Source organism: Gracilinanus agilis, chromosome 1 (assembly GCF_016433145.1).
Source record: "Gracilinanus agilis isolate LMUSP501 chromosome 1, AgileGrace, whole genome shotgun sequence".
In the NCBI taxonomy this organism is placed as follows: domain Eukaryota; kingdom Metazoa; phylum Chordata; class Mammalia; order Didelphimorphia; family Didelphidae; genus Gracilinanus; species Gracilinanus agilis.
The window spans coordinates 87,018,519-87,040,820 of NC_058130.1; the positions used below are offsets into that span (position 1 = coordinate 87,018,519).

At 38.0% G+C, this 22,302-nt stretch overlaps 1 protein-coding gene across 1 annotated transcript in view; it reads left to right on the plus strand.

Annotated features, from left to right (window-relative positions):
- Nucleotides 1-22,302, plus strand: part of POC1A (POC1 centriolar protein A) — a 171,987-nt gene that overhangs the window by 57,625 nt on the left and 92,060 nt on the right. The window contains exons 7-8 of the mRNA XM_044674969.1: nucleotides 5,765-5,833; nucleotides 8,402-8,474. Coding sequence (XP_044530904.1) covers nucleotides 5,765-5,833; nucleotides 8,402-8,474 — 142 coding nt within the window. The remainder of the gene's footprint in view (nucleotides 1-5,764; nucleotides 5,834-8,401; nucleotides 8,475-22,302) is intronic.

Sequence of the window (22,302 nt, forward strand, 5' to 3'; positions counted from 1 at the left end):
TATATATATATATATATATATATATATATATATATATATATATATATATATATATATATATATACCTAATCGGCATTATACACCTAGTATGACTATGTAATTAATAATAGCAGCAGAAGCAACTATAAGATCTAGAAAAATATACAGACATTTTAAAAAAAGCTTCAGAAAGGGACACAATCATTTTGTGCTATCATATCAAAGGATTTAAAAGAAACCAATAGAAATGTATAGTTTTGCCATTTTGGAGGTTCTTGTTTAAGATTGCAGCATTATGTTTGGTTAAGTGTATACTTTTTTTTTTTAATAGAAAAATATCTATGAACAAAAAATGGCTTTATTTCCCTGTACTTACCCAGATTACCCTGTGACTACCCAGAAAAATCTTTTGAGATCCTTTGGAGGTAAACATATTCCTATATCCTCTTCTCCCTTACTCAAAAACAAAAATCACCTTAGAGCCCATATGCATGTGTAGATGTGTGGTTTAAGACAGATGTGGCTATGAACAGTCTTCCAAAGGTATATTTAAGGTTCACCCAGCCTGTGCCACATTAGCTCTGCCCAGAACTGTCTTTGAACAAGCACCAAACCTCTAGTACCTGTTAGTTTCCTTGAGCTCTTAGCCTGATACATAACCAATCATACTGGGCTAAAATATCTAGGAAAGGGCTTCAATATCCAGCAGTTACTTCAGATGTACACTTGAAATTATTCTCTGACTAGCTTTTCTGTCTGCTTCCTGATGGTTTTTTGGTGTCTGAGTCCATATTTGAACCCAGGACCTCCCGTTTCCAGGCCTGACTTTCTATCCAGTTAACTGCTCCCTCCCATGACACCCCCATCCTGAGGCGCCCTTAACTTCATTCATTCATTCATTCATTCATTCATTCATTCACACAACAATTCATTCACTTATTTGTTTATTCATTTATCCATCTATTCATTTATTTATTCACTCACTCGCTCATTTATTTATTTATCTAGCTATTAATTATTAAAAATTTTTTCAAAGCCCTTACCTTCTGTCTTGGATATTGGTTCCAAGGCAGAAGAGTGGTAAGGGTAGGCAATGGGGGTCAAGTGACTTGCCCAGGGTCACACAGCTAGGAAGTGTCTGAAGCCAGATTTGAACCCAGGACTTCCCATCTCTGGGCCTGGCTCTCAATCTACTGAGCCACCCCAGCTGCCCCCTTGAGGTGTTTTTAAAGAGAAGTTGATATTGAAAACTGAGCCTTCAAAGAGTAGGTCAAATATTTATCAGTTACAGATCTAGGAATAATGAAGCAAAGACATGATTTTATGCCCTCAGAAAACTTGTAGTCAAGGTGGGGAGATAAGACTAATGCATACAAACCAGCATCTTTCATTTGCCAGTGTGTGGACTGGAAGCCAAGGAATCAGTCAGAAGAATAGAGTGACCATCCCTCTTGCACTTTGTGTTCAGAGTCAGAGGGAGCTGTCAGATTGCTTTGTTCTTAGTAGATACATGTTCCTAGGGGTTTGCTGTTTTTTCCCTATCTTTTTAAAAAATAAGTTTTAATTGATGTTTTCTGTTTCTTATATCACCATAGTTAACCCATATGTTCCCTTCCCAGAGAGCTAGTCAATACAACTGATTGATATATTGAAAAAATACTGTGGACCTTCATTTGAGTCCTGTTTGATTTTTTTTATTTTTTTTTCTTATTTTTCAAACCCTTAACTTCTGTGTATTGGCTCCTAAGGTGGAAGAGTGGTAAGGGTGGGCAATGGAGGTCAAGTGACTTGCCCAGCGTCACACAGCTGGGACGTGTCTGAGGCCTGATTTGAACCTAGGACCTCCCGTCTCTAGGCCTCAGTTCTGTTTGATTTTAAACATTTTTGTTACGTTTATATACATATGTGCCTCCTTTTTATTTGCATTGTTATGGTTTTTTGGCTGTACTCACTTCGTTCTGCATCAGTTCACATAGGTCTTTCTGTTCTTTGTAGTCCCAATAGACATAATTTCTTACAGCACAATAGTATTCCATGATATTCACATGCTGCAATTTGTTCAGCCATTGCCAAGTTGATGTATAGCTACTTTGTTTTCAATTCCTAGCTATCACAAAAAGTGGGGCTTCAAAGATTTTGAAGTATATGGGGACTTTTTCTTATGGATGGCTTCCTTAGGGTAAAAGCGTAAAAGCCTGCAGAGTCCTAAAATACTTGCAAGTGTTCCCTGGAGTAGATATGAGCTTCTATGGTCTTCTCAGGCCTAACGATCCGAACTACCTTTGGTATTGCATCTTTGCTGAACAGTAGCAGTAAAAGGCTTGTGGTATTATCCTGGCCCCCCCCCCCCCCCCCCCCCAATTAGAGTGTGAGCTTCCTAAGGACAAGGATTATCTTTTGCCTCTTTTTGTATCCCTAGCACTTAGCCTGCTGCCTCGCACATAGTAGCTGCTTAGTAAATATTTATTGACTGACTAGTTTGGGGTATAATATTTTAGTTTCTATGAGGGCCTGTCCTGGGAGTATATTATACTCTTGCTCCTGAAAGGTTATATGAACATTGAAAATGCCAGTCCAAAGTTGGAACTTTGATTGTCTCTGAACTTGGAAACTAACTGCTATTGCCTACTGAGGTGAGGTAATGAAATTTGACTGTTATCACACTATTCCATATAAATGGACTGCTTTCTTATGTCCATGATTCTTTTCAGAGGACTCTATTGCAGAGTGTACGAGTTGTGCCAACTTTTATTTGGTAAACATTTTAGTTATCAGGAATGAATTTAGTAACTCATGGTTTTAGTTTCCACCAAACATTAGAGCACTTGCCCTATCTTGCTGAACCCTCTTAGCAGTGCACAACTCCACCTCCAAATATTTGTTGAATGAGATTCACACTTTTTTCAGTGTATAATCGGTTCTTAGTTGGAGGGGCATGGAATTTCAGTGACCTCTTGGCAAAGGCAAAAGAGCCTAGTGACTGTAGTTGTGGATTAGGTCTGGCAGGGGGTCTTAGTTTTCTAGTTGAGCCATGTTGGGGTCTTATGTGATCCTACTAGAATATTTGGCTTCCACTTGGCCTTCCCAAATAGGATGTAATCTTGGAAATGGTCAGAGAATTGGAATTCCATTTGTTTTCTTATCTCCTTCTCATTGTGATTCCACCCTTAGAACTTTGTCTCTATACATAGGGTACCCAACAAGATGTTTTGTGGTCAGGGTTGAGTGAGGTCAGGCAAGGAACTTAACTCACAAGTATTTGTTAAGTCATTTTTGTTACTGAAACTTTTTAGAACTAATCACTAGTGAAACCTGTGCTAAGGCAAACTTGTCTTTATTTAGGCTTCATATACTTTTTTCCTTCCCTTTTCTTCCTGACCTCCCCACTGCCCTTCTCTTCCCATTTATACATTTCATATTGTGCCCAGTTTTCCATTTGTATGGATAATACTATGAAATAAAAAATATATCAGGCTTAAAATTATGTTTATAATTTGGACAGGTCAGTTTTGTTCTCTCCCTTTGGTTCCCTTATCTGATAATAATTCTTTCCACCCTTTCGGTCTTTTGTTGTTGTTATGAGCATTGGGTGAAAGAATTCTATATAAAGCAGTATATAGCTATTATTGCTATGGTGTTTGTGACAAAAACATAACTGCTCAAATATATCCAGTCTGGAATGTTTACAGTGGGAAAACTATCCCAGATTCCCTCCTCACTCTGGGTATAAACAGTTATGTTTTCCCATAACTCTTCTATCAAATTACCTTTGCTTCTTGAGGACAGCCACCTTAGCAGCAATTGTAGGGGAGGCATCTCTGTTGTTCTTTTCAGTATATTAATTTATCCAGCTTTGGTTCCTACTCTCTTTGCTCATATGTTGGACTTATGGCTAGAGGGAGTAGCATATTGTTGGTACTGTAGCTCCTCAAACAGTTTTGAAATCATTTAGTAAGAAATGGGGTAGCTATATTTGAAGAATCTAAAATTGTGGATTCTTCTAGGTCTTTCCAGATTCCTACCTTGTGACACTCCTTACCCAACTTTCTTCTATCCTGGTCATTCTCTAGTGCCAGCTGTTATTCAGAAAAGTCTTCAAGATACCCAAGAGGTGAAAATATTCCTAGTGTCAGAAGGGTTAAGATGAATGCTGCATGAATAAACCACAGTGGTATACTCTGGGGAAAACAACATTGTTATGGGGAATGTCCCTAAACTTGGAGGGGTTGGTATTGAGGAGGGAAACTGTGTCCTCTTCCATGTCCTTTGTCAGAGATTGAACCTTGGGCTAGATGGCTGCAGACCTGACTGAGTGTAACATTGCTGGCATTTTTATCTCTTCTAGGCAAAAAAGAGATGATCTAGCTGTGCATTTTGGTGAACTTTGCTTCAATTCTTTATGCAACTTGGAAGCTTGAAATATAATTTATTCTTTGTCTAGGATTGCATAGGATGCTTCATGGGATGTTTCTTTTTTTTTTTTAATTTACTTTTTTTTTAAACCCTCACCTTCCATCTTAGAATCAATACTGTGTATTGATTCCAAGGCAGAAGAGTGGTAAGGGCTAGGCAATGGGGGTTAAATGACTTGCCCAGGGTCACATAGCTAGGAAGAGTATGAGGCTATATTTGAACCTAGGACCTCCTATCTATAGGCCTGGCTCTCAGTCCACTGAGCCACCCAGCTGCCCCCCAAAATTTACATTTTTTTAACATTATTTTCATTTTTGTGTATAACCCTTCCCTACTCAGAGAACTATCTTCAGTAATAAAGAACATATGAGGTTAGGAAAAGCAATTCAGTAAATCTAATTAACATGTCAGGGAAAAGATGGGGATTTGAACTAGAGTAGAGCCTTTGTGAGTAAAGGGAAGGGGACAGATATGAAAATTATTGTGAAGGTAGAAATGACAGGATTTAGCAAGGTTAAATATGTTGAGTAAAGGAGAATGAGGAGCCAATGATAATATCAAGGATTGCAGCCCTTGATTGAGATGGGAAGTTTGGAAGAAGGGAAGATTTTAGGAGGAAATGAACTTAGTTTTTAGACATGTTGAATTTGAGATTTCTTTTCTTTTCTTTTTTTTTTTTTACATTTTAAAACCCTTAACTTCTGTGTATTGGCTACTAGGTAGAAGGGTGGTAAGGGTGGGCAATGGGGGTCAAGTGACTTGCCCAGGGTCACACAGCTGGGAAGTGTCTGAGGCCAGATTTGAACCTAGGACCTCCAGTCTCTAGGCCTGGCTCTCAATCCACTGAGCTACCCAGCTGCCCCCGAATTTGAGATTTCTACAGTGTATATTGAGTTTGAAATAGCCAATAGGCATTTGAGATGTGAGGCTTGAGCTCAGGAGAGAGACTAGTACTGGATATTTAGATTTGGGAGTCATCTGTAAAAGCCTTAGGCTTTACTAGGGAGTTATAGAGGTGGACATCCTTTAGATAGAAAGTAGAGATGGGAAGGGGCTTTTGGATAACTCTTTTGATATTGGTGAGGAGAGGAAGGGGATGTGATAGGGGGCCAGGGCAGAGGGAGCAGGAGGATATAGGAATCTTTCCTGAAAAGTAATTCAGAGAACAGATGAATGATACATAGAGATAGAGATGCATAGGATACCATCCTTCTGGTCAAGATTCAGTCCTGTGGGGAAAAGGGCTTCTATTTTAAAGGTCTTGTATCAGCTCCAGTTTAACAAACTTTTGTTTTCTTTACATGTTATAATTTAATGTGATTCTTTTTCTTTTTCTCTTTTTCCTTCTGTCTCCACTCCCACCTAATAATAGGGGCCAGCAACCTGTGTTGCCTTTTCAAGATCAGGAGAATTTTTTGCTTCCGGAGGTACTGATGAACAAGTAAGTATAAATATCTGTCAGGTACCCAGTTGGGACTGTAGAGTGTGCAACCATGCCACTCTGTTTCCTTCATCCTCTAAGACTCATGGACTTTAAAATGAGGTGCATTCTCTGATTATTAAATGTGGCAGCCTTCCATTGATATTATTCTTGGTGGTTTATTCTCCCTTATCTGTTGTATGGCAGAAATCTAAGTATGTAAGAATATAGATTGGATTTGATACATCATGGCCAGGATAAGGATGGGAATTTTTAAACTTAAATTTAATTTTTCTTTCACATGCTGGAGCCCTTGACAAATGTCTTAAAGCTAAGAACCAGCCTTGCAAGTAGCCATAGTTTGAAAATTTATTAAACCCGTAAAATTTTCCCCTTTCTCACAGAATACTTTGATTCTACTTGTACTTAACCATTACTATTGTCATACCATAATGTAATAGTTTCCATTGCCATTTTATTAGAAAGTAAAATGGAGACAGAGATGTGTTGGTACAATAGCAAAAATCATGGAGCCAGTTGTGAACTTATTTCTGAGTCCCAGTGGGGATTAGAATGAAGAGGGCAAGTGTGGAGCTTTTCATTTTGGAGTTCTTGACTTTTTCTAGGCCAGTATTCTTTCCTCACTAGATTGATGCTGCTGATTGATTGCTTAGAGTCTTCTTGATTCAGTTTTTGATTGCAGTTTGCAAGATAATCTCAGAATGCCCTTAAAATGATCTGCTGGCTTTCTTTTATTATGTAGAAATGACAACATTTTAAAAGCTATTACTCATCCCTCCCTGTGTATTTTTTTTAAAACCCACACCTTCCATCTTAGAATCAATACTGTATTGGTTCTAAGGCAAAAAAGAGGTAAGGGCTAGGCAATGGGGGTTAAGTGATTTGCCCAGGGTCACACAACTGGGAAGTGTCTAAGGCCAGATTTGAACCTAGGACCTCCCATCTGTAACAGGGGAGACTAGATATTTAAGGTGTGGTTGCCAGAAATCGATTAACTTGATTTTGAAATAAAATAGACCCAAGTCAGGATGACTTTTATGTTGGTTTATTTACCATTAGGAAGGTTGAAGGTAGGGAAATTGAGAGAGAAACTCTGGCCCGGACCAGAGGCCCGAACCAGGTAGGAATTTAGAGGCTCCAGTAGAGGGGCACAGAGGTTAATTAAACAAGGCTTCTAGCCACAAGACCTCCTCCCATAAGAGAGGCCTTCTTAAGGCTAGAGAAACGCCAAGGATAAGAGAAAGAGTCAGCCTAACTTACCCACGTGACAATTCAAAGAGAAGCAGTCTGAGGTCTCACCAGAGGATCCTTCAACACCAAGTTCAAAGCGCCAACTGCCTCCACAGGAAGTTACCATCATATTTAAAAGATAGCATCTTTAGTCACTTCCTGCATCCACCTCCAATTTTAAGTGGACAAATGGCAGCCTCAACACCTTGTTTTCAATTTGTTACTTACAATCCTGTATGGGTAACAGATCTTCCCCTCCCACTTAATTCTAAGTTGGGTGGGGTGACATTATTCCTGGTGGCTAGAGTCTAAACAAATGAATGAGGGTGAGCTAATTCCATTCACACACATCTCTAAGTCTGGCTCTCAATCCACTGAGCTACCTAGCTGCCCCCTGTGTATTTGTTTTTAAAACAAACATAAAGTTATTTGTTTCTCTGCTTTTTCTCTCCTTTATTTCAAGTTTTCTTTTGGGTCCTTAGTTCTATTTCATCTTACCTTGATAAGATTACAGAATATATAAAGTACTTTCTGTATGTCTATCCCATTGCAGTATAGTCCAGCTTCTGGTACTTTTTACTTTTTCACTTGAATTAAAGTGACTCTCTCCAGATTATGATAATTTCTTTAAGGTCATAGACCAAGCCTCTCAGAATTGACAGAATCTGGAGAAAGGAGTGAGCTCTTGATGTTATTCTTTTTCAACTCTTTAGTGGGCTGACATTTTTTAGATGAGAAGCCAAATGAATGTATGGGCCACTCTTGAAAGTATCTGTTGCTTTAAAAGTTGCTAAGCCTACTGTAAAAATTCCTCATATCCTACAGAATGCATTGATTCTTTTTTTTTCTTTAACTTTTACCTTCTGTCTTAGTATCAATCCTAAAATGGAAGAGTGGCAATAACTAGGCAATTGAGGTTAAGTGACTTGCAGCTAGGAAGTGTCTGTGGTCAGTTTTGAACCTGGGTTTTCCTGACTCTAGGTTTGGTACTCCATCCACTGTGCTATATAGCTGCCTCTCAAATACATTGATTCTAATTGCATTTACCAATGCTAGCCTCTGACAATTCAAATTACTCTCCTATCACTAGGACAAGAAAACTCAAGGATCTAATTTCTAAAAATACATGGCTTTCTAGGAAAACCAAATAATAAGGGAATAAGTGGAAGAAGCAGTTTTTCTTTTGTCTTATTTAGGCCCACCAGCTACCTGCTTTTATGTCTGCTACTGAATTTTTCTCCTCTTTCTTAGGTGTATAAGTAGGCTTATTTCCACAGTTGACTGAGACCCCCATGTGGTTTGATATGCATGCATTCATCTATACATTTGTTTCTTCAGGTGATGGTATGGAAGTCTAACTTTGATGTTACTGATTATGAAGATCCTCTGAGGACCCAAAGATCTGCTAGCAGTTCAAAGAGCGATGCTAAGATTCTGGTGAGTGAAAAGAGTAGTGTCTTTTGAAATATTGGACTTTGTCAGTGAATTGGGATTAGTGAGATGTAACAGAGGATGTAGAAGGGTTGGGGATAGGAGACTGTTAGGTTTCCTGTATATGAAGATTTTTATTACTAGGTCTGAAGCATTTGAATACTTTGCTGTTTATTAATGAAATTCTCTGTTCCATAGGATAGATAAGCCTAGAAAATGATAAATCAGTTCATTTGCTTGTTTATTTTTTAATAAAACCCTTACCTTCCATCTTAGAATCAATACTGTGTATTGGTTCTAAGGCAGAAAAGCCCTAAGGGCTAGGCAATGGGGGTTGTGACTTGCCCAGGGTCACACAGCTTGGAAGTGTCTAAGGTCAGATCTAGCTCTCAATCTACTGAGCCACCCAGCTGCCCCCTATTTGCTTGATTTCTAAGGGAAAAAGATCTGGCTTTCCTTTGTGCCCTATTTAACCTATGTATGCCAGAGGGAATTTTTCTTGGCACATTTTCTCTTTGTGGGAGGCTTCAGGAAGTTGTGATTTTTCTGGTGTAGAACCAGGTTGGATCCAGCAGCTAAGGGAGAGTTACTAAAGCACTGGCTATTATGGAACTTAGAAGATTGTCCTGATTTCAGAACATTTACTTTTGAAACCCATTGAAAGGAAGTCCATCTATTGCAAAACCACTTCCAGTATATTTAAGAAGGTGCCTTTAAGAGATTAACTTTGTTCAAATTAAAATTGTGCAGCCCATATTGTGATTCATTCTTTAAAGCCCTCTATGTCTGAAGCCAAGTATTGATAACTAGAATTTGTTATCCAGAGTATTTTCTGAATATTTCACATGCAATTGACTACTGCATATTTAAATCTGTCAGGCTTTTGAGCCTTAGCCAATTGTGCATTCAACAGATGAGGAAATTGACTCACATACCAGGAAGTGATATTTTCAAGGTCACACAGCAAATCTTAGCAAGTCAAGAAAAGAACATGGAAGTTTTCTGATTTCCCTGTTTATTCTTTGACTTTGACTAATCTGATTCTCTGTCATCTCCCCCTAATCTCGTTTTACTCAGTTTATGATTTCTACCTAAACTACACAGAGCTGAGATTGGAAGTTGTTTCAAGGTGGGCCTGTTTGGCTAACCAGCCACATGACCTACTCTTTCAAGCATCTTTCCTTTCTAGGGATCAATCCCTCACCCCTTTGTTTTTACTTTTCTGTGGGGGTGACGGGTTGTGCATGGCTGTTTCATATTAGTTCATTTTGTGCTTAGTGAGGCATTTTCCAACTGTGGCTTGAAGGAGTATATTTCATGACTCAGCACAGATTTCTGCTAGCCTTCATCCTGATTTTATGTCTTTCAACTTTCACTAGTAGAATCTTATTTGTTGGATCATCTAGTAGGATTTCCCATCTGTTGCGGGTATCTCTTCTATGATAACCCTGATAGACTGTGCTTGAACTCCTCTACTTAGAAAATAGTCACTAAAGCATCCCATTCCATATTTTGTTGTTATTCAGTTGTCTAACTCTTCATGATCCATTGGCTTATCTGTGGGTTTTCTTGGCAAAGTACTAGAGTAGGGGGCAGCTAGGTGGCTCAGTGGTTTGAGAGCTAGATCTAGAGATAGAGTCCTAGATTCAAACCTGGCCCCAGATATTTCCTAGCTGGGCAAGTCACTTAACCCTCATTACCTACCCTTACTGCTCTTCTGCTCAAGACAGAAGATAAGGGTTTAAAAAACAAACAAACAAAAACAAAGATACTGGAGTGGCTTGCTATTTCTTCAGTGTGTCCCCTTTTTACAGATGAGGAACTGAAGCAATCAGGGATTAGGTGACTTTTCCAAGCACACAGCTAGTAATTGTATAAAGCCAGATTTGAACTCAGAAAGATATGTTATCCTGACTCTAGATCTGACACTCTATGGACTTCACTACCTAGTTTCCCAATATTTAACTACATCCATATTTAGATAGTTCTAAATGATTGGACATTCTTAATTGAGCTGTAACCTTTTCCCTTATAATTTCTGTTCATTTGGTTCTAATTCTGCCATCTTAGGTTATACAGAATAAATTTAATCCCCCTTTTAGATGACATACATTTAACCATTCAAATAATAATAGCAAAGTGCTTTACACATTGCCCTGTTTGATTCCCACAATAACCTGAGAAGGAAATGCTAGTATTATAACCATTTGAAGACAGCTGACATGCTTATTATTATTATTAATAATAATGATTATCATTCATATTGGTGCTTTGTTTTGTAAGATGTTTTCCCTTACAACTGTAAGACAAGTAGCATTCTCACTTTATACATGAGGAAATTGAGGACAAGAAAGGTTGAGTATATTATAATGCCCATGGTCATATATCCATGAACCGTGGGAGCCAGAACCTATTTCTGCTGACCTCAAATTTATCCCCCTTCTGTTGTCTTCTGTTATCCAGGCTGAACATACTTTTAATCATTTGCTGTTGAACTTGAGTGGTTTCCAGACAGACCTTTTGCTATCCTGTTTACCATTCTCTGTGTTCCAGTATGTCATTAACTTCTTAAAATGTGATATGCAGTGTGGAACAGAACATTTCAGTGACTGTGAACTGACCATTGCATGTTGGGACTCCTATTTACTTCAATTGATATATTTCTGATAATGGAACCTGAGTTTGCATTATGTTTTTTTTTTTTTAAATTTTAAACCCTTAACTTCTGTGTATTGACTTATAGGTGGAAGATTGGTAAGGGTAGGTAATGGGGGTCAAGTGACTTGCCCAGGGTCACACAGCTGGGAAGTGTCTGAGGCCGGATTTGAACCTAGGACCTCCCATCTCTAGGCCTGGCTCTCAATCCACTGGGCTACCCAGCTGCCCCCTTGCATTATGTTTTTAGCAACCATATCATACTACTGACGTTTGAATTTGAAGTCAAACAAAACCCAATGTCAAGGGGCAACTAGGTTTCCCAAATAGAGAGCCAGCCTGGAGACAAGAGGTCCTGGGTTCAAATTTGGCCTCAGACACTTCTAGCTGTGTGACCCTGGGCAAGTCACTTAATTCCCAATTGCCTATTCCTTACTGTTGTTCTGCCTTGGGATGGATACTTAGTATCAATTCTAAGACAGAGGTTAAGGTTTTTTTAAAAAAAGACTATCAGGAGAAAAAAGAAGAAAAAATTTGAAACTCAAAATTTTTTAAAATGAATGATAAAAATGTTTACATGTAATTGTGGAAAAAAGCATATCTATGTATGTAATTGGAAATACATACATATATATATATATACACACACACACACACACACACACATATACACTTTTTTTTAAGGCCATCTCTAGTTGTTGTTGCCTCTATTGTTCCCTTTTCTTCTGACTCAATTTACCATTTACAATCTGGCTTCTAATATCAAATTCTGAAATTATCAATGATCTTTTCAAAATCCAGTGGCATTTTCTCAGTTCTCATTCCTTTCACTCCTCTTGGATACTTTCCTCTCTAGGTTTTGTAGCATTTTTCTTCCTTAGTTTTGCTACCTACCTAACCATACTTTTTAGTATCTTTTGTTGATTCATCTATAGGTATACACCAAAGATCCTATCCTTTTCTCTCTCAGCAAACTCATCAGTTTTTGTGGATTTAATTTTCATGTGCTCAGCTTGAAGGGAGATTAGGGGTTCTTTGAAGAAGTGGAGTTGAGAAAGGAGGGGTGTAAGGGGGGAAAAGGGTTTTTTGGTTGAATATATTAAAAAGTGGTTGCCAGGGGAAATTTCCCCAATTAAGGAATAACCACAAGTTAAAATTGACTTTATGGGAATTTATTTACAATTGAAAAGAGGTAGAAGAAATAAGGAAATAGGAATCTAACACAGTAGGTAAATTGCTACGATCCCCTAGATAGATCTAATTAACCCTCAGCCGAGAGTCAGAGGGTCAGAGGCCCGGAGGTGAATGAAGCAAAGCTTTATTCACAGAGTCTCTATTAAAGGGAAGTTCCTTAAGAGAAGTTCAAGAAGATTCAGTCTTTAAACTCACCACGTGGAATTCCAAAGAAGATATTGAGAGCAGTCTTCCACAAACCAGGAAAGCTAGAAGACTCAGCCAGAAGACTTTTTTTTCCAGAAGGTCTCCTTCTCCAAAAGCCTTCACCAGCCTTTCACCAGCCTTCCTCCACCAGACTGTCTTCATGGCTTTTATAGTGGTTTCCGGTCCCTGCCTCTTTTCAGAGGGGCCAATCACAGCTTCCAAATTGTCTAGCACTATCCAGGGGGTGGTCTTTGAGGGAACTAGTTCACACCTTTTGGAGGTGTGAATGCTCAGCAAAAAGGTTCACACTTTCTGAGGGTGTGAACAAGTTTCTGACTGTTTGAGTTAGAAAAAAAGAGTGGAACTCTCCAACTATCTGGTTGTCTTCTCACCTAGCATCAAGTAGGGTGTGAATTCATTAAGTGGTTTTCAAGCTTCTCCCACCTAGTTCAAGCTTGTGTTGATTCAAGGTTATTTGCTAACCAAAGTGTTAACTCCAACTGGGCAAAGAGAACAAAGGATTCCCTTTTCACGAGTGTGAACTCAAAGATAACCAAGAATTCCCTTTTACAGGGGGAATACATTGCAAGTATAGGGGACAATTTTGTGTAAAGGTATAGAGGAGGTATTTGGGTGCTAAGTTTGGAGAAGAGCAGGTAAGACAATTTCACTAACATGTAGGGTGCAAGAAGGGGAGTAATGAAAGGTCAGGCTTGCAGCTAGATTATGAGTACTGTAAGTGCCACCCTGATGTTTTTATATTTCAACCTTAATGTAATAGAGAGCTACTGAAGATTCTTGAGTTAGGAAGACAGATTGGAGAAGGGAGACTGAGACCAAATCCAGGTAGGAGGTTATTTCAGTAGTTGAAGCAAGAGGTGATCAGAGGCAGTATGAGGGTGGTGGCAGCCAGAGTGGAGAAAAAAAAGTATGGATGCAAGACAGATGGAGGTATAATGAGCAAAACTTGGCAGCTGATCATCTATATTGAGGGGAGGGAGAAGAGAGAGAAACTGAAGAATTGGAAAGCCCTCTTAAGGTTGCGAAGCTGATTGACTGAAAAGGTAGTTTGATCTTATTAGAAATAGTGAAGTTTGGAGGAAAAATGGATTTGGCAGTTGAGGGAAGACATTAAAAAATTTTTTTTTTCCACAAAAGCAGATGAAATTACTCAAATTTGTTTTCATATGTATTTCAGCATGATTTGGCAGTAATTGTGAATATGCCTAAATTTAAAAAATCACTTCTGACTTTTCAAACTTAAGTGTCACTCTTTCTCTTTGCTAACCTTTCCCTAACAAAGGATTTCACCTTTAGCCCTCAAAGAAAATTTCTAGGACAACGGGAACTCTGATTTTTGATTGCTGCTTTCCCTATGTATCTTTATGGCATCTAGGAGTCTTAAACTGGTACTTCCTAGACCACTGTGGTATGATACTAAACCTCTTTCTCTTCCTTTTCTTCCCCTTCTTCATCATCTCCACTACTCGGCATGTTCTCACGCTACCAGCTCTTTCCCAAACTTAACCTGTTAACCGATTCAGTAATAAAAACACTCCATTGCTCTTGCTCTTGGAATGGAATTTGACAATAATTACAACAGTTGTTGTTCATCAACAAGATAAAATGAGAATTTGAGATTATCAGAAAATCTCCATTCTTTATCTGGTTTATCAACTTAATTAGCTTTTTTGGCCCTCCATTTTTTTTCCTCTGTAGAATGGAGGTAATTCTCCTGTCCATCATGATTTTTCAAAGCTGACTAACAGTAGTTCTCAGATCACAACAGCCGGTTCTTTCGTTACTCTGGAATGTAACTTCTCTGGGTCTAGAGACTTGATCCCATTGCAAGTAACTAAGCATTTTCACATCTCCTTAATATTTTGCACTTCAGTCCCTTTAACCATGCTTATGCTCACTTTTTCATTCTGAAGATCATTCTCCTGAACAAAATAAAAAGCTCAGGGAGTTGAATTGTTCTGCTTTTTTTTCCCCAACTGTTACCATGACACCATCTATTATTATTACCCTAAGCAATAGGCCTATTTCTTCTTTGTTCATCTTCTTTTCCAAATATAGTATTTAAAAGTCCTTTTTCTTATCCTTAGAATGTTCTACAAACCTGCTCATTTTGGGCGACTTAATCTTCCTAAGACTATTCCTTCCTTCATAAGCTCCACGAGGACCAGGGATCATGTTTTCATCTTTGTCTCCCTGAAATCATAGTGCTTTGCACACAATAGATGTTTTATAAATATTTGAAAAATGAATTATACTTCTTTGAAGAACAACAAAAAGCTTTTTAGGAATTATCTGTATAGCCATTCATGTTCATTTTTTTAAAAAAATGTTTTTATTGGTGCCCTTTTAAAATATCACTGTCTAGGGCATCTAGGTGGTTCACTGCATTGAAAACCAGGCCCAGAGTTGGGAGAACCTGGGTTTAAATCTGGCTTTAGACACTTCCTAGCTATGTGACCCTGGGCAAGTCACTTAACCCCCATTGCCTAGCCTGTACTACTCTTCTGCCTTGGAACCAATATTTCGTATTGATTCTAAAACAGAAGGTAAGAGTGAAAAAAAAAAAGATAAAAAATCGCTGCCACTTCCCAGTGTCCCTTCCCACTTCTCTCCTAGAATCTTTTTTTGTAAGGATAACAACTAGCATTTATATAATGCTTTAAGGTTTGCAAAATGCTTTACAAATATTATCTTCACAATGATTCTGGGAGGTAGATGATGTTATTCCCCATTTTACAGATGAGAAAACTGAGACTGACAGAGGTGAAGTGACTTGTCCTGGGTTACACATTTAGTAAGTGTCTAAAGTTGGACTTGAACTCAGATCTTTCTGACTCCCACTCCCACACTTCAATCATGGTGCCACTTACTGCCCTCTTAAAGTAGTTAGTAGTGCTCTGCACTGTCATGTTCTTTTTTCCTCTTTAACCATGAATTTTAATTTTAATTGTTAATTTAATTGTTAGAAGTTTGTTCTTTAGACTTAATCCTTCTTTAGCATTTTAGGCCATGAGATAATAACTCTATCCTCAAAAAGTTAGAAATCTTTTTTTTCCTCCTCAAGCCTAGGGTTTATAGTCAACTCCAGCATTCTCATTGTTAGAAACTCTTAAGGCAGCATGGTCATTGTGTCCTATGTCACTCCAGGGCAGCTTCTTTTATTGTTGGCAGTAAATCCAGAGTAGCATCTTGCCTCATTACTTCCTCTGCCTTTTGAAAAATTAACTGATCATCCAGACAAGTCAACAGTCTATCAGAAACTCCACTTCAACTAGAGTTTATATTAGTGAATTTACTAAATTGTGGCACATTTCACCTTATTTCTAATTTTTTGAGCTGTATTGGGGAAGTATCCTCTATGTACCTCTAGATCTACTTTTTTATAGCCATATTATATTCTCCCCCTCCCCCCATTCTCTTTTTTCTTCTTTCGGGATTGATAAAACACTTCTCTCTGAATTTCTCTGATTTTTCTTATCTTCCCTTTGTGCCTGTTGCTGTATTCTCTCATTATATTTGTGATTTCCACCCAAAAGCATATCAAGCTATTGGATATGTTTCTTTGGAACATATACTACCTTCCTGTTGCTACTTTTCAGTTATAAGTTTCATCCTATCAAATGTCAGCAATATTTCAGAGATTTTTTTTACTACCTTGAATTTAAAATGTCAACTTCACTCTAATTATTATCTCAATTCTGTTTATTGTTCTTTGAGATCATAGCTAACATTTCTGATATTTTACCTTGTTGCTTGCTCCTGAAAACAACTGGATATGTTGGCTGCTACTTGTAATTCACATCTATTGTCTTCCAAGGCATCAGATTTTATTGTCTTATCTTGATAATATTTTTCTACTCCCCTTCAAGCTTTATTTTAAAGACCTCTGGATCATATCAGTGAATCTCTACACCTAACAGCTTTAGTCACATGCTTCTTGCTGAACATCTGGGGCAGTGTGAATAAATGAGTGAGAAAGTTAGGAAATTATACCGAGAATGCTGATAATTAAATCTGAATCTGAGAATTGCCTGGGAAGAGATCACATTATTTGTGTAAGCATATGGAAAATGGGTCAATATGCAGCTGTTGCTTAGCAAATTCACACTAAAATTGGGCTACACTTGGTCCTTCTCCCTCGGGGGTGGAGTGGAATGTGCTCCTGAGAATAGAAAAATTGATTAATTTTTTAGTGAGCTGAGATTTATGCTTATATGTGTATGGAAAAAGGATTGGGCTATTCTTTCTGGGTCCCCAGGGTAAGCCCATGAGTGATGCATGGAAGTTGTAGAGGTTGGATACCAGGAGAAATTCCCCAACATTTAGAAGTGTTCAAAAGAGGAACCTCAAAGGGCAGGATGTCTGTGGCCTTGCACTCAAGGTTTTCAAACAGAAGACCTGGAATAGCATGTATTTTTTTGTTCAGATGTAGGTTGAATTACATGAACTTGAAGGTCTCGGCGGGGAAAAACTGTAATTCTTGTCCTTGAGCAAGGACTTATTTTCTGTAGGTAATGGGGCATCTTCAAATCTCTACTGTGTGGCTTTATCTGCTTGTTTCCATAGACTTAATTAGTGTGAGTCTTGGTGTATCTGTGGAGGCAGGTCAGGAATGACAAGAAATGTTGCCTCCTTATGCTATTGCTTTTAGTAAACTGAAAAGATTGAGCAGTGGGGTGGAATCTACCATTTGCCTATCATAATCATAAAAGAAATCAGAAACATGCAGTGTGGATTACTATAGAAAGAGGATTAATGATAGAGCAGTGTGCATTTATCTGGGGAACATTAATTGTTTGGAAAATCAGCCCGGATAATTCATCCTGACAGTCATTTTGGACTCAGGCTCTTCCTGATTGACTATCCACAGTAACATTTACAAGAAAATGTGGCACATCGCCATGTAGAGTTTCAGATGAAATTTTAGTGTTGGCCTCATTAGATTGTGTGACAATATTCATCTTTTAAAATTTTTCCTTTAAAGTACCTGTTACACATAGAATCCCAAAATCATCTTCTGAAGAAGATGTTTTCTTTGGTGGTTTCCTTTTTTTTTTTTTAAACTCTTACTGTCCATCAGTTCTAAATCAGAAAAGCAACAAGAGCTAGGTAGGTGGAGTTAAGTGTCTTGCCCAGGGTTACATAGCTAGGAAGTGTTTGAGACCAAATTTGAACCCAGGTCCTCCTGACTCCAGGTCTGGTGCTCTATCCACTATGCTATCTAGCTAAATCATAGTTTTTTCCTTTTAAAGATGGGAAGGGATTAAGGTCTTCTTTGCTCTGAGTTAATATAATTGGTGGCATGTTTGATAACCAGTCTGTATCTGAATGTTGTTTTTTGTTTTTTGTTTTTGTTTTTTGCAGATTTATTATATAATTGTCATAGCAAAATTTAAATGCCCTTTGTAGAGGCTTTGCCAAATGCTTAAAAGTACCCTATGGGTACCTAGTTTTATCTCCATAGTTATTTCTGAATAACAGCTGTTTTGGTGGGAAATACCAGAAAGTTTGCCTATATTAGGATCTAAGATGTTTCTAAATCTGGTGCTTTTATTCATCATCTTTTATAACTAGGGAAAACCCATCTAAAAGCTGAGCTTTAAGGTAACGAGAGGCTGTTTTATTAATCAGATGAAATACCTAGAAGGAATACGAATTCTGAAGAGTATGTTGCTGTTGCTGACATTGTAGGAAAAGAGCTTTTACTTCTTACCTACTGTTATCTGTTCCCTTTGAGCCTTGTATTCCTTATTATTTATTTTTGCCCAGAAGAACATCTGGATAAGTATTTTTTGTGTATTTGGGCATAAGGGGCTGGACAGAAGGAAACGTCACTTTGTTGAACTAACAGTGGAAAGAACTTGGGTTTCCTAATTTATATTGACATGTATCTGAATAACTTTTGCCTTTTAGTTCATGTTCAGGATGGTTCAGAAGAGCCCATTGAATATATCTGGTATGCCAGATTTCTTTGCCCCAGAACTTCTATTGTGTGATTGAATGATAAAGGCACAGACTTTGAGGTGTCATTCTATATGATCCAGTTAAATACCTTCTCTGTGTAGGGTCTAGCCATTTTGGCTCCAGCAAGCTCATTTAAACAACTACAACAGAGGGCACCAAGATTAGGTCAGGTCCTAGAGATTATAGAAAAAGAAATCCTTATGAACAAGAGATAATGATCTGTTATATCTCTGAAAAATTTCTGTCAACTGAACACTTTTCACCATAACTGCTATGGACCTTAAAAGAGCAATTCCATCTCACATTCTTTTGGATGAAAGGCATATCTTTGAGCACCTTCTGAATAGTACTTAGTTCTTTAGATAGAGCTATTTTCAAATGTGAGTAGAAATTTATAACTTATTTTTAGGCACATTTCATGTTGAAAAGCAAAACCATTTCCAAATCATTCATGATGAGAATAATGGGTTCCATTTTCCCCTCTGTTCTTCATTGAATCATGTGTAAAATGCACTTTTCATCACTTGTGTCTGTGTAACTTTCTTCTATTATAGAATTATAAAATGAAAGATATTAACCATTTCAGTTGGCTTTTGGCAATATTAACCTAACTATAATCAGCAAAAGACCTGAAAGAACCATTGTTTATAGATGGGATTTAATATTTTTCCTCTTTATTAGGAACAATAAATCCTGTGCTAAAGATGAGAAGGGCCTTTTCATAGGAGAGGTCCGCATTTATCTTCTAAGAAGAGATCATGAATTATGTATTGAGAGCATCCAAAAGGTTTTTGTGTGAAGATGAAATGTTTGTAATGCTTCAAAGATGGTACTGATCTAGGGCTGATATATAACTTAATTGAACCAAAATCCATGCTGGGCATTAATTGCTACCTGTGACAGCTTCAGCAGCAGTTTCTGGATTCTACTAGATGGTCTTTTTTTTTTTAATCTTATTTAATCTTATTTAATTAATTAATTCAGAATTTTTTTTCCCCCAAGGTTACAAGATTCATGTTCTTTCCCTCCCTCTCCCTCACTGCCCTCCAGTAGCCAATGCACAGTTCCACTGGGTTTTACACGTGTCATTGATCAAGACCTATTTCCGTATTATTGATATTTGCACTAGGGTGATCATTTTGCATCTACATCCCCAATCATATCCCCATCGACCCATGTGATCAGGCAGTTGTTTTTCTTTTATGTTTCTGTTCCCACAGTTCTTCCTCAGAGTATAGATAATGTTCTTTCTCATATGTCCCTCAGAATTGTCTTAGAGCAGTGATGGGCAAACTTTTTAAAGAGGGGGCCAAAGGAAAGGAAATGCTCATCTGTCAGTCTGTTTCTAAGGCAACTCTTTCGAAGTTTCATTGTATTGTATCCTATTCTTTGTATTAGTCAGATTAGGAATAATGTCATGCACGGCCAGATAGAACATTTCAGGGGGCTGTATCTGGCTGGCGAGCTGTAGTTTTCCCATCATTGTCCTAGATCATTGCATTGCTGCTAGTAGAGAAGCCCATTATATTCAGTTTTGCCATAGTATATCTGGCTCTGTTTACCACATTCTCCTGGTTCTGCTCCTTTCACTCTGTACCAATTCTTGGAGGTATTTCCAGTTCACATAGAATTCCTCCAGTTCATTGTTCCTTTGAGCACAATAGTATTCCATTACTAGATGGTCTTTTAGTATGAGATATACAGTCAGTATTCATTTTGAAAAATAGTATATACTGGTAACTGTCTGTAATGCTCTAGGTAGGCCTAGGCCAGAAACGTCTGGCATAGTAAAGACATAGCAAAGAATAAAAACATTGGTGTTAGATTATACTTCTAGATTGTAAAAAAAATTCTTCCAGATGAATAGGCAAATAAAATATCATTAAAAGCATCTGAGATTTTAGGGCCTTCTCTGTACTAATAATGTTCTCAGTTTGATTAATTAATGGGTTTTACTTTTCACTTATCTTTTTTATTCCATTAATCCCATTGCAAATTAGATTAACTTTGTATCCCAGTGTCACAGTACCTTTTGGAACTACTAATACTTGGTAATAATTAACAATGAAAGCAGAAGTTGTAACGAGGGCTGTTTCCGACAATGATTGCTTCTTTTCAACAGATAAACTTTTCCTTCTGCTAAATTTAGCTTCTGACATTTGACATGTTATTTCACTTACAAATATATACATTTTAATGGGTTATCAATGACTTCCCTCCCCCACCCTGCCCCTAGAAAGAGGCTAGGTTGTAATACTGTTTTTACTATCTTCCACTCTGAGCAAAAGAAATTGAGAAGCCATTTGAATTGAATCCAGCACACACACCTGGTTCATTTAAAAGGGATGTGTAGAGCTGGGATGAATGGAATTGTTGAGTTGGGGTTTGGTCATTGGTGTGTTTTCAAACCTTATTTCTGAAGCCTTTAGAGCAAGAATAAATACTAGAATTGGGTTCCCTTTTTTGAATTAGTTCTCTCTTTTGCCCCAGCTCTTATTCTTCGCTTTTTTCCCCCAAGATTACCAAGATAGCATTCAAGCAGAATATCTCAAAGCAATGGAAAATAATGAACACATAACACCATATGCCGTTCATTTACTGTGCAACCTACCCCCTTTGCTTCAGTGCCTCCCAATCGGTTAAAATGCACCACATATTGTTTAGGAGATGGACTAGTTTGAAGTTGACTGACCCTTTTGTGATGGTCAGTTAAAATGGAACCATGGCCTGGTTGTCTCTCCATGCTAATGTATTTCATCCTGAGGGAACTGATGTGTCTGTGCCACTCTCCAGTTTCCTCGGTTCTTAGTTTAGTAGAGAAGGTAGAAGGGAGAGCGAAAGCATGTCCTAAAAGGGCAACTCCTTGGGCTTGGGGTCATTCATTGTCAAGTGATGAAGTGGTTTTAAACAATATAGTTGTTTTGTTTCTCTGTATTAATGGTTCATATTCCTGCCTCCTTTGGTTTTAGAGAAGTAAGACGTAGACAGAAGCCAAGTGCCATTGGTTCTCCTTTTTTTTTTACTATTTATAGCAGGTCGTCAGTTCAGCTGTGGCTAACCCAATCCAAAGTCAAAGAAAGATGAAAGTGACACATCCCAGTGATATGGTGCTGAAAGGAACTTTCCAAAAGAAAACGTTTTTTTTTTTTTTTTTTTTTTTTTCTGAAATCACCTTCCAGCAGACCACCGAAATGGTTTCCCCAAAGTGAGCAGATGCTTTTTACTCCTCTCACTTTCTCATACTTCATGCACGTCCTGTTTTCAGGCCCTGTTTGTTCTCTCTCTGGATATAGTTCAACATATTCAAATTTGCCTAACATTTATTAAGCATCTGCTGTGTGCAAGGCACTGTGTTTGAAATTATAAAGAAAAAAAACAAAGCAGCTCTTTAAAGAATTATATTCTTCTGTGAGGGCTGGGGATGGGAAAATACTAATAATTAGATGGCAGTAAGAAAGGCTTTCTCTGTGATTGGCACCTGAGCCGGACCTTGAAGGAAGATGGAAATTCTGAGGAGGAGGGATACAGGAGATGGACTTTCTGAATGTATAAAGGCAGTAATTGTTTGATGTAGCTTGTGAATAGGAGACCTCCCTCCTTGTAGGAGTAATAAATTCCTTTAAGGTATGGATTGAATTAAATGGTATCTGAGTTTTTTGAGCTCTCCAGTTGCCTAACCCTTAGCTTTCTTCTGCTGCCTTAGAATGAGAGAGAGACAGACAGACAGATAGACAAAGAGACAGAGAGAGAGTGAGTTGCATTGGAGGTTTTTGTAGGGTAGTAACATG